This window comes from Polyodon spathula, chromosome 2 (genome assembly GCF_017654505.1).
Source record: "Polyodon spathula isolate WHYD16114869_AA chromosome 2, ASM1765450v1, whole genome shotgun sequence".
Taxonomy (NCBI): Eukaryota; Metazoa; Chordata; class Actinopteri; order Acipenseriformes; family Polyodontidae; genus Polyodon; species Polyodon spathula.
In genome coordinates, this window is record NC_054535.1 from 65,853,632 (window position 1) to 65,866,601 (window position 12,970).

Consider the following 12,970-nt stretch of genomic DNA (forward strand, 5'->3'; position numbering starts at 1 on the left):
ATGTATCTATCTCGATGTTCACCTCTGAGATGACTGACTTCATTGGATAATATTAAGCATGGTTTTTCAGACTGCATGATTTAAAAAAAAAAAAAGTGTTTTAAAAAATAGTTCTATGTTTTCAAAGGTTGTCAGTAGGACGTCCAAAGCTTTTTGACATCCAGAATGGCCGGCCACACTTAGGTCACGTGATTTGGTGATTTATGTGCAAACCATCAATAGATACCTGAGTAATATACACGTACCCATCGGGCTAAGTGTAAAGAGTAAAATAAATATTTGCATGAGTACAATATAACAGGTAATTTTTGTAAAAATATAGTATCTGGCCAAAGAGTCAGGAACGTAACCCCAATTTATAACATTGTTCCTATGGGAAAATGTTCTGCGACTTACAACGCAACCTTCAGGAACCAATTGTGTTGTAAGTGTGAGGACTACCTGTATGTATGTGTGTGTGTGTGTGTGTGTGTGTGTCTATCTCTCTCTCTCTCTCTCTCTCTCTCTATATATATAGAGAGAGAGAGAGAGATATATACATACACACTGAACAAAAATATAAACGCAACATGTAAAGTGTTGGTCCCATGTTTCAGGAGCTGAAATAAGACATTTTACATTTCTTCTTTGCCAAGACAATCCATCCACCTGACAGGTGTGGCATATCAAGAAGCTGATTAAACAGCATGATCATTACACAGGTGCACCCTGTGCTGGGGACAATAAAAGGACACTCTAAAATGTGCAGTTTTGTCACACAACGCAATGCCACATATGTCTCCAGTTTTGAGGGAGCAATTGGCATGCGGACTGCAGGAATGTCCACCAGAGCTATTGCCAGAGAATTGAATGTTCATTTCTCTACCATAAGCTGCCACCAACGTCGTTTTAGAGAATTTGGCAGTACGTACAACCGGCCTCACAACCGCTCATCTGCGTGCTTGTCGTCCTCACCAGGGTCTTGACCTGACTACAGTTCAGCGTCGTAACCGACTTCAGTAGACAAATGCTCACCTTCGATGGCCACTGGCACGCTGGAGAAGTGTGCTCTTCACGGATGAATCCCAGTTATAACTGTACCGGGCAGATGGCAGACAGCGTGTATGGCATCGTGTGGGCGAGCGGTTTGCTGATGTCAACGTTGTGAACAGAGTGCCCCATGGTGGCGGTGGGGTTATGGAATGGACAGGCATGAGCTACGGACAACAAACATATTTGCATTTTATCAATGGCAATTTGAATGCACAGAGATACTGTGACGAGATCCTGAGGCCCATTGTCGTGCCATTCATCCGCCACAATCACCTCATGTTTCAGCATGATAATGCACGGCCCCATGCCGCAAGGATCTGTACACAATTCCTGGAAGCTGAAAATGTCCCAGTTCTTCCATGGCCTGCACAATCACCGGACATGTCACCCATTGAGCATGTTTGGGATGCTCTGGATCGACGTGTAAGACAGCATGTTCCAGTTCCCGCCAATATCCAGCAACTTCGCACAGCCATTGAAGAGGAGTGGGACAACATTCCACAGGCCACAATCAACAGCCTGATCGAATCTATGCGAAGGAGCTGTGTCGTGCTGCATGAGGCAAATGGTGGTCACACCAGATTTCTGATCCACGCCCCTACCTTTTTTTTAAGGTATCTGTGACCAACAGATGCATATCTGTATTCCCAGTCATGTGAAATCCATATATTAGGGCCTAATGAATTTATTTCAATTGACTGATTTCCTTATATGAACTGTAACAGTTCAGTAACATCTTTGAAATTGTTGCATGTTGCGTTTATATTTTTGTTCAGTGTGTAGATGTGTGTGTGTGTGTATATATATATATATATATATATATATATATATATATATATATATATATATATATATATATATATATATAATGTACTTTTTTCTTTTGATCTATCCTTTTTTTCATTCCGTTGACTCAGTTCTGTTTTTCTTGTTCTTTCTGAACTTGTAGATCTAAAAGCACTTTTCAACTTTTATCTGGACCACAAAGTGCCAAGCAGGTAATTGAGTAATATTTCATCCCAAGGCAGCTATTTTCCAGGCTGAGTCAGGTCGCTGCTTCTAAAGGCAAACTTCTTGGCTCAGACCAGTGATGTTACCTTTTCTGTGTTTGTCCTGCAGGCATGGAACCCGTTGCGCTGGAGAAGTGGCAGCCTCTGCAAACAATTCACACTGCACAGTAGGAATTGCTTATAATGCCAAGATTGGAGGTAAGTGAAGTATATTTAACAAAAAAAATAAATAAATTATACTCTGGAAGAAAATCACACAAAGTGACTGGGGTGAAAAGAAGACTCGATTTTTGACTTCTTCCCTAAATGTTTTTTCCGCAACCGTACTTGAATTTTAATGGAAAGTAATAACATGTTATTTGCACATCCACAAAGACGCCAAATGGAATTGAACAAAGTTAATTATAGTAACCTGAATTGCCGTAATTTAGGCAGGTTTTTAGGAGTGATGCATAGGGAGCTTCAGTTGCATTACAGTAATGATGGTTGTAACCTAGTTTTGTAAAAAGTTGAGTTTGAAAAGTATATTCTTTAATCTGATATTTGTAAAATGACCTATACAATGACTTAAAACATGCTAATATAAAGTTTGCCAGCCCCTTGCTTATCTATTTTTTCCTGTAATAACAGTAATAACTATTCTGTAAATTTATTATTATATTATTTTATTATCTATTATTATTCTTATTATTAATAATAATAATAATAATAATAATAATAATAATAATAATAATAATCATTGTCATCATTGTGAATTTTTTTCCTGCATTGCACTACCTGTTTGATGTTTTTTCTTTCTATTTTAATTCATATGTCGACAGAAAACATGTTGCAGAATTAACAAATCTTCAGTCTTCAGCGCACCCTTACAGAGCCATCTTATCTAATGCCTGGTTTCTGTATGTTATTTCTAGATGCTTGTCAGCGATTGTGTCTCAAGCTAAAAACCCATTAAACGTTTTCAGTTCAGCAAATGAGCTGAAAACAAACTAACATAAAACAAGCTGTTGTATGACACACAAGGGTTTAACTAACCTGAATTTAGACAAGTGTGTGGACTTATAACCTATTCATAATAGCTAAGTCACGGACAAGCATCACTTTAAAAACATAACTGTGAATGGTTTCAACATATGTTGGTTGTGCATTGTTTAGGTAATGTGGATAGGGTAAAAGTGTATTTTTCCAAACAGTTAGCTTGTTTCTTTTACAAAAGGTTTCGATGTTTTGTCAAGACGTGTGTTACACTCAATTATAAAATAGATTGTTAGAATGTTGCTTGCCGATTTGGTCCATCAGTGTTCCAAGCCATTACAATATCCAGCCCAATGTCCTGATTAGGATTTACGACAAATCACTGCACCTGTGCTAACCACGTATCACTGAGCTACCAAAATCAAACAAAACACATGTCAAAATACCTGCTGTAATGGAAGATACTAGAGACATCAAGGTGTCTTGTCATATCTTCCAGTTTATATTAATTTGCAGTACAAACCAGTTTGCTATTTTAAACGACATTGTTTTGGTATTTTATTTGTAGTACATACCAATCATTTTCTGTAACTTTGTTCGGATCTATTTGTCATATATTAATTTTTATTTTCATCATTTTAGTTGGTATCAGCCGTCGTTTTGTGAAAGTCACTCTTCATTAATTTTTAACTGTGAATATTTATATATTTTTCGACAGTATTTACATTACTGCACGTGATGTCTTAACCATCCGACTCTCGCCATTTTTCACTGTCTCTCCTCGTTTGTACCGCGCACTCACTCTCTTTACAGGTACAAAAATGTAACATTGACTTGCTAGAAAAAAAAAAAAAAACTGGGGAAATGAAATTTAATATCACAAAACAAAAAACAAATTGGGCTGTTAAATGTTAAATGCCAAAAAAATATACATTTTTACTTTTTAGACTAATTACTTAATAATCTTCAACCCAACAAAGCACTAAACTCTTGCGCTGTTTGGTAACGCTAGAGCCAATGGGAGTGAATTACCTAGTAATAATTTCACCTAGAATATGCAGGAAGACAGGCACCTCAGATACACAGCTAAGCAAGGTTTTTTTGATAGTTATTTAAAGTCAGAAAAATGAACTTAAACATATCAAAGTAAGGTTTTTATAGTTTTATTTAAAGTATTTAAAATTGCATTTACTGAAACAAACAAAAAAAATCTTCATAGGGACTATTTTCTGTTGTGGAAGGTTATACTTCAAAATGTTAATAAATCTTTAGAAACTACAGATTTGTCCTTTTTTATAAAGTGTTTATAAATCAGTTTTATAAAAGGAATAAGGCACTTGAGAGCATGGGTTGTGCTGGATATTGTCACTTCTTGGTCGACTGCGTCTCGTGCATAACAACCCACCAAGAAGTGACAATATCTAGCACAACCCATGCCCATAGCCCCAGTTCAGTCATGTTGAAAATACTCTGCCCACCCTTTGATGTCATGTATATGGATATTACTGTTCTGCTATTAGATAAACTAATTTGTTGAAGGTGTGCGTATGCTGGATGGTGATGTCACCGACATGGTGGAAGCAAAGTCTCTCAGCTTGCAGCCACAGCACATTGACATCTACAGCGCTAGCTGGGGGCCAGACGACGACGGGAAGACTGTTGACGGACCAGCATCACTTGCCAGACAGGCTTTTGAGAATGGTATCAGACTGGTAGGTCTGCTTAATATATATTTTCTTATTGGGTTGAGCCAGTTATTTAAAGAGAAATCATTAAATAAAACTGTCCTTGTTTTTAGTACTGCCATTGTAGGTTTTTATGAGTTGCTATTATTTACTCAAACACTGTGTTTAAATGTTTGTATTAAGTAGCTTTTTATTTGAGTAGTGGCTTGATTCATTTTCGTCTTAGATAAAACAAACTATAAAACTAATGATACTACTTTTTTTCTCTATGGTGAAAGAGACAGGAGCATTGTGATACTGAATAAATATATTCCCATAACCTTGATAAAGACAATCTATGAACCTAACACACAGTGCAAAACAGTACATAGATCGTTCTGCCATGAGAACAGTGTTGAACTGTCAAGGTTAGACAGCGACAGAGCATGGTTCTCTTGGTTTTTTGACATGAATGAGATTGTTTTCAGGTTTGGTGCAGGCGTTCAGTGTGGTTCAGTCAGTGTTTTAGAAATAATGAAAATGAACCAACCCATCTTCCACTTGAAGTCTCTTTTGAAGATGAACTTGGTTCATAACTAATGATATATGATAGAGCTCTTAGACTAGTTAATGAATATTAAACCAGACTGGCTCCTAAATATGCTCAATATAACATAGTTTGGTTTACATTAGTAAATGGAAAAAGCAAGAAATGCTTCCACTGGGCTATAAAAGTTGAAAGCAGCCTTGGCAAGATTTGTTGCCAGTGTCCTTAATTAAACATGATTCAAATGTTATGGGTTCAGGTAAAGAAATGATCCAGTCTCCATACTCTGTATAACAGTGTATTCCTAATTACTGTTTTAGCTGTGTTCATGAAAAATAAATATATTTTACCAGTGTATGTTAAACCACTCTCCTTAAGTCTGCTGCTTGTTGCTTAGGTTACAAGAACAATTGATTTAGAAAATTAACATAGAATTGCCTATTCAATTAGTCTCCTCGTTTGTTTTTTGTTTTGCCGCAACAAAATATATTATCATTAGACTTTCTAGATTGTATTCCTTGTGTCCTTTTGGGCAGTTGTACATTAAGATGAATTTTCTGTTCCTGGCCAATAGAAATGTTTTGGTTTTCTAAATGCTGTTCAGACTGTGGTGCTGGTATTAAAGGTGTGAAGTAGGTCGTGTCCCCAAGCGAACTACCCTTTTGCTTTCATCATGTACTTGTGTTGTCCAGGAAATGGCATAATCATGACCTCAGTCTGTAACCTTTTTATATTTTGAAGTCTGTAACCTAATCTAAGCTCCATATGCCATTTAATTTGATTCATGGCGGAGCGGTGCAGTGGAAGGCATCTGCACACGGAGCAAGTGCAATTCATGCTAAGGTGCTGGTGGTTTATGGGTTTAGCAACAAGGCTGTAATTTCCTGAGCATGACTGGGGCCATTGAGAACAGGGAGATGGGAGTCCAGTTAGTGAGATGGTTTAAAAGGAAGTAATGAAAACAAAAAGTTAATCAGATGATAGAAAGTTAAATGAAAACCAGAGCAGGTTAGATTTCTTCTGTTTTGTTAGCTCAGTGACCTTTTGTGCTGATTTCTATGTAGGAACATTTTAATTGAAATGGGACCCGTATGTATAGCCGTAATATTTTCTTCTGAAAAAAAAAAGAAACACAGACAATGTGCAGTTATTTTCGACTGTATTAATCAGTAAATATATATTTTTTATTATTATTATTATTATTATTATTATTATTATTATTATTATTATTATTATTATTTGCGCAGGATTCTTTCTAAAATTAACATACAGTACCTGAGGTTATGTTAATTTAGTATCCTGCATAGTGCACTTTCCTGGTTTATTGTGTCATTCTTCAGTGTGAAAGCAAATATATATTATGGAGTAGTTTGCATTCTGTAGACGGGGAAATTTATAAGATCTGTTACCAGAAATGCCAAATGTCCTTGAGATGTCTGCATTCACCCCTAAATTGTATTTTAATGAAAGAAAACCAACCAATATAGCATACTTTTAAACCAGTTGTGCAGCATACATTTAAACCATTAATTTACAAAAAGCAAAGAAATGGACTTTAGTCATTTAGAAAAACTCACTATCTTAATATTCCTGCAAGCCGAGTCTCAAAGAGATTTTAATGTCAGTTATCTCCATTTCCCCTTCAGTGGAAGCTTTGGAACCAAATAACTGATCTCCATGGTGATTTGTTCTCTATTCCTTTTTAAGAAGGCTGCTGGCCCATCCCAGTGCACTACCAGTATTTATTTTTATGACAACCTTTGCCAAATACAACATTATTATTGACTAATATACTAACTGTATTAAAAATGGACTGAAATGTGTTCTGAAGTACCTAGCGTCTTTGTGGAGCTTTTGACCTTAAAGCCCTCCAAGTATGGACACACTCCATTCTTCTTTCTTTAGCTCTAGGTGCTTCATCCTAGTTTTTGGAAGTGTGGGGGAGTAGAAGCAAGGTAGGATGATTTGGAGGGTGAGGTAAAGCTATCAACTTTTGAACCCTAGCCTTTTTTCTGTTGCTGGCTGACCACACTGCCAAACTTTTGTGCTGATTTAAAAGCTCATATAAACTGAAAAAGAAATACAACATACTGTACCAGCTATTGAGTAGCTAAGGATTTGGTTTCAAAGAACCAACAGCAGCTTGCTGCTGATTTTATTAGCAGTCTCCAGACATTTCTTACGTTTTTGTTTATACAACAGATATAATAGTTAAGGAATGTTAGCAATATATACGTTTATGTGCACACAGCACCCCTGTATATTATTACTGACCTAAAAATAAGCCATATGCTGTGGAACACAAGGGAAATGTGTTTTGCATGTTTTTAAAGTTTTAAACATTATTCATTGTGGTCAGTTAATGTATCTAATGTGGTCTCTAAGTTTTTAGTGTGAACAAACACAAATATTGGAATATAAATTAGAAATATGACAACATTCAACCATCGCTCAGTTGATCATAATCTGGAGAGTAATTATTTATAAGAATTTGCCCCATACGCAGAACAGTAGTGGTGTCACAAGTGCAATGAGCTCCAGCGGACTTCCCTCCATGACCCTGCGGGAGTTCAAAGGCAGTGGTCCCTGTGGGTCCCCAGCATAGATTGCAGGACAGGGATTTGAACCACGCTCTCCTGGCTCATCCTCCACTCCTAACAGCAGTTTGACTTTTCGGAAGAGTATAGAAAATAATGTACACTTATTTATTGTAACGTTATACTGGAGAGCCATGGTTTCAATCCCAGTGGAAACGCTATTTTGTGTGTGTCTGTGTGAAGTCCTGTGACCTTATTGAACTTGGGCTCAATTTAAACCTCAAAAGTGCCGCAACTATTTTTTAAAAAATTGTTTTATTTGTCTTTAGGAAAGAACCAATAGACTACACAAGATTTACATTTGGAGGGAATAATTTCATGTAATTTGAATAACTGTGCTAAGACAGTTTGCAGATACTATAGATACTCCCACACCTAAAACTAATTTAACAAAATGCTTTGGATGCAGGGTTTTAATAGCGAGTATTGCATCCTGTGTTATAAATGTAAACATTTATAACTGCAGGAATAGGGCTTCCAGGTTTAAAAAAAATACTTGTAAACTAACATGGACAATTTGTGACCATCTCACGCAATGAAAGCGTACAACTAATTCAGACATTTTAAATGTTTAATAGTCAAGAAAGAGACTTGCTCAGTTCATTCTAATCCAGAACCTTGTTCCAACTAAAACCAGGAATTACTTAATGAAATGCCAAAGTTCAGTTCAACAATTAAAGACCTTGCTGGAACATGGTTCTTGATTTCTCATTGATTTGAATCAAAGACACACGTGAGTACTACTAAATGCCCTAACATTTAGCAGTGGTAAACTCAACTGAAGCATGCACATGTTAAACTTGACACCTCTATACAAGAAAAAATCCCACCTTAGTTTTCAAAATGAACCTTAGTTTTACTTTCGTTTAGAAAAAAAAAAAAAAAAATATATATATATATATATATATATATATATATATATATATATATATATATATATATATATAGGTTCACTAAGGTTCCCAAGTTGAACTAGGTCATTGCCAAAGTATAGTTGTTGTTTTTTTGAAAGAAAACAAAATGTAACGTGTCACAACTTGTGACAAAGAACATGTCTCTGGTTCTAATTAGTCTTAAAATAATTATTGTTTTGAGATTTACATAGAATAGCAGCAGTTGTTTAGTCTTTATATTTACTAAACACTTGTGTTTACTTCCTTGCAATAAGTTGTATACATCTAAATACTGGTTGAGAGCACGCAAAGCATTATCTCCTCCTAGCTAATGATGACTAAAAAAATAAACACAACTAATATATTATGAAACAGTGTCCAAGTTTTTTAGTATGTGTAGCACATTCAAATTGCAATGTGTTCCATCTCCCATACCCGCTAACAAGAGCAGTATTAACCCTAATGTCTTGACTTTGCTCCAGGAATGAATACGCCCCCAAAAGATCTGGCCCTGTATAAGCGGATCTTTTAGCGAACATATCTCCAACTTTAACTACTGTATGGATCTGTTCAACAAAATAATGACAATGAACACTAACTACAGCATTTTTAAATCAAATCATCCATTTAAGATGTGCATATATATATATATATATATATATATATATATATATATATATATATATATATATATATATATATATCTGATATCTGAAGTAGGGTGAGTTCCAGTCAAGGTCAGTTCTCAGTATTTGATAGAACCATAACTAGTGTTCCGCATTTCCGGTTTATTCAGAAGGCAGAACTGCCAAGCATCATATTCCACATAAAAATACTGATTTTTTTTCTATTAAAAACATATTTTTTAACAGATTTTTATCCCTATTTTGACATACTGTATGTCAGATAAACTCTGAAAAATTCCCCGTTTTTTTAAAGGTAAAAACCAAAAATGCGGGACACTAACCATAACATATTCATATTTTGAAAAATATTCAGTTGTCTGAACAGATTAACATCAACCTCCTCTCCAGTTACCAGTGTGTAGAGTATGCATTGATTTTTTGTCACACCTTCAGTGAGAAGGTTTGATCTATTAATATCAAAGTACTGTTCTTTCGCAGAAATAGACCGCACTTAGCATTTCTACATTATGTATGACCCTGATAATTACTTTTCTTAACCTGATGTTCTCTTTCTTCCTCGTTGCTGTCTGGGGAGTCTTTTGCTGTGGTATTGGTGGAACAAAATGTCTTTTCCTTGGACACAGGCGTTACCCTTCACTTTTAAACAATCACTTGTGAATTCTAAATTGAAACACTAAGACTAAGTTGCATGTTATACCCACTTTTGTCACGTTCCTCATACACATATAATATTTTGAGAATTATGGTTGTTTCAACAGGGAAGAAAGGGCCGGGGCTCAATTTTTGTCTGGGCTTCGGGAAACGGAGGGAGAAGCCGGGATCACTGCTCCTGCGATGGCTACACCAACAGCATCTACACCATCTCTATTAGCAGCACAGCAGAGAGCGGCAAAAAGCCGTGGTATCTGGAAGAATGCTCCTCCACTCTAACTACCACCTACAGCAGCGGAGAGTCCTATGACAGGAAAATAGTAAGTGAGGGTTTACATTTGATGCATCTTTATAGATTCACTTGTGATAAGAGCATCCCACTAACCATACCCCTAAAGTACAAAATAATGAACAATCAGACTGCTTCGTGAGACTTAACTTCCTTCCTCCAGGAAAACAAAAAATAAATAACTAAGCACTTGTGCATAGAACTGTTTGTGGCAGCTGTTTAGACAGTTGGCAACCAGAAAGCATACATCTCCTCTCAAGTTTAATCTTTTCCTCTGCTTCTCTGATAGATACTGCCCACATCCATCAGAAACCAAAATGTCCAATGTCTGATAACCATTGTGCTTTAGAAGCAGTTGAATTATGGTATGTGTAAACTGGAGACACTGTAGATTCAAATTAAGATTTGGCTCATGTCTCATTGTTTCAGTGCACCTTCTGCTGGTTAAATGTATTAAACAGTTTCTGATACCCAAACACCACTTTATACCAGGGAACCTTTTTCCTCTCTTGCACACTCGTTGTTTGTTTGTTCTTCTCAAACCTGTGGACACTGCAGGTAGTGACCCAGTAACTGAAGACAAAAATGGTAGCTTTGGGGTCACCATAAGGTTGAATATGATGAACCGTAGCCCACAGTAAACTGTATTCAATATGCTGTAGAAGTCTGTGAGGGAGTGACACCTATTATAAGCTGCTTGTTTTTTTTAACAGATGCTGTATCAAACATTCGGTATTCCCACATTAGCTATGAATTTAATTAAAAAAAAAAAAAAAAAGAGAAATGTGTTTTATTAAAATTCTGTTATTCTATTTGTTTAAGTTTGCACAATCTTTTTTCCTTGAACAGTACTATTATAATGTAAACTATATACTGTATTATAGAAATTATACTTACAAATGATATATATATATATATATATATATATATATATATATATATATATATATATTATATATATATATATTTTTTTTTTTTTTTCCCCCCACCAGAGTGAAGACCAGGTTGAACAAATGTCTCAGAATTCGCGACAAAAGTAATAGGAAATCAGTTTTCCACTTTTGTTATTCGCCTGAGTAGAAGTTTAATATAATGTTCTGAATGAAGTTGAATATTTCAAATATGTGCTTAAGCATTTTTCAAGAAATACATACAGCTCTCGTATTTTTACATTTGGCCCGTGAGATAAAACCTTGCAATATGTAAACTATATTTAAACCCTTGGGGGGGGGGGGGGGGGGGGGGGGGGGGGTTAACTGTGAAATAAAGGTCAGATGCTATGTTCAGAATAGTGTGGCGAGGGGGGTTGGACAGATTGTTTGAGGAGGTTTGTTTGTGTCCAGAAGGCATACCATGTCAGCGAGTCAATGTGTGTGGCCTATGTGATTGATTACATGCCTCCTTGAGGACAGAAGTTCAGAGCATCATTTCAGTGCTTGACGTGCGCCTCAGCTGTAGGTGGTCTGTACCCTTCACTGATTTGTATAGGGTTACAGGAATAGCAAGTGGCCTCTAACCTAGCAAGTCAATTATTTTGTATTGCTTTGGTAATTTAAACTGATGTATCTTGACTTCTGTCAGCAGTATCCTGCTGCAGGTGAGAATCCTGCTACTGATATAGTTGCCTGTTTATGACGGGGGCAGGGGCGTGCAAAGGCAGGGGTGGGCGGGCACCGAGTTTTCTCAGTGTAAGTAGTTGGACTGGTTTTCAGACAATGACTGTATATTATTTATTTCATCATGAGAGTATCATCCAGATATATCCAAACACAGTGCTAAATGTTTGTTATTTTACTAAAATGCTTGTTATTTTAGTTCATTAATATCTTCTTATTGAAAATGATATACAAAGTGTATCTAAACAAGAAGAATATGTTTCAGACCTGTACCAATTTGCTATTTAAGCCTGACTTTGAGGATAGTGAGGATAAGGTTAAAGGGAGTCAGTCACTGTACTGACAGTCCTTGTCAGTCTGCTCAGTTGTTTTTAACTAAAGGATGTTGAACTTGCTTTGCTGTGCGTTCCAGCTATGCTAATCTGAGCTGGAACGTCATTAGGCTAATTAATGTAGAGAACAATATAAATAACCCCATCGAAACTGCAAGTGAGACCCTCTTGATTTGCCATTGTCAATGTCAAACTTTCTATTTCTTCCAGTTAGTGTTTTAGCTGTCAGCCTATCAAACTGCCAGTTCTAACATTTTCCAGGTTATGTTTAACAGCTGACAGGCTGTCCTTCTGTGAACTGTAGATGGACCTGCACACACTTATCTGGAGATTTTCACATTTTAAATAAGAAAATAAATAATGGAATGTCAAGACATTTTAGGAGTTCAGAAAGAATGAGGTGGGATGGAAATAAATGAATAAATAGGGCATAAACTTTAAGCCCCTAGCACCAATTTATATCAGATGGCAAAATCTCATTGTGAAAGCTTTCTGTGCATTGGCTGAAAGAGTGACATAGAGATAATAATTAACTGTAAATAGAGAATAATGTTGTAATATAATGCACTACCCTATCCTGCGACCTTACATTACCCTTTGCCAAGCATTAAAGGGAAAACTGTTTCCTTAAAATTACAATTGTATATATGCACAGTGTTTCTGCAGCATTATATTGCTCAAGTTTTTTTCATGTTAATATCACAAAAACCAATTAAG

At 36.1% G+C, this 12,970-nt stretch overlaps 1 protein-coding gene across 2 annotated transcripts in view; it reads left to right on the top strand.

The window, feature by feature from the left end:
- Positions 1-12,970, top strand: part of LOC121299199 (proprotein convertase subtilisin/kexin type 5-like) — a 168,205-nt gene that overhangs the window by 54,817 nt on the left and 100,418 nt on the right. For both annotated transcript variants that reach the window (XM_041226833.1, XM_041226841.1), the window contains exons 6-8: positions 2,152-2,240; positions 4,557-4,729; positions 10,124-10,336. In XM_041226833.1, the coding sequence (XP_041082767.1) occupies positions 2,152-2,240; positions 4,557-4,729; positions 10,124-10,336 (475 nt within the window). The remainder of the gene's footprint in view (positions 1-2,151; positions 2,241-4,556; positions 4,730-10,123; positions 10,337-12,970) is intronic.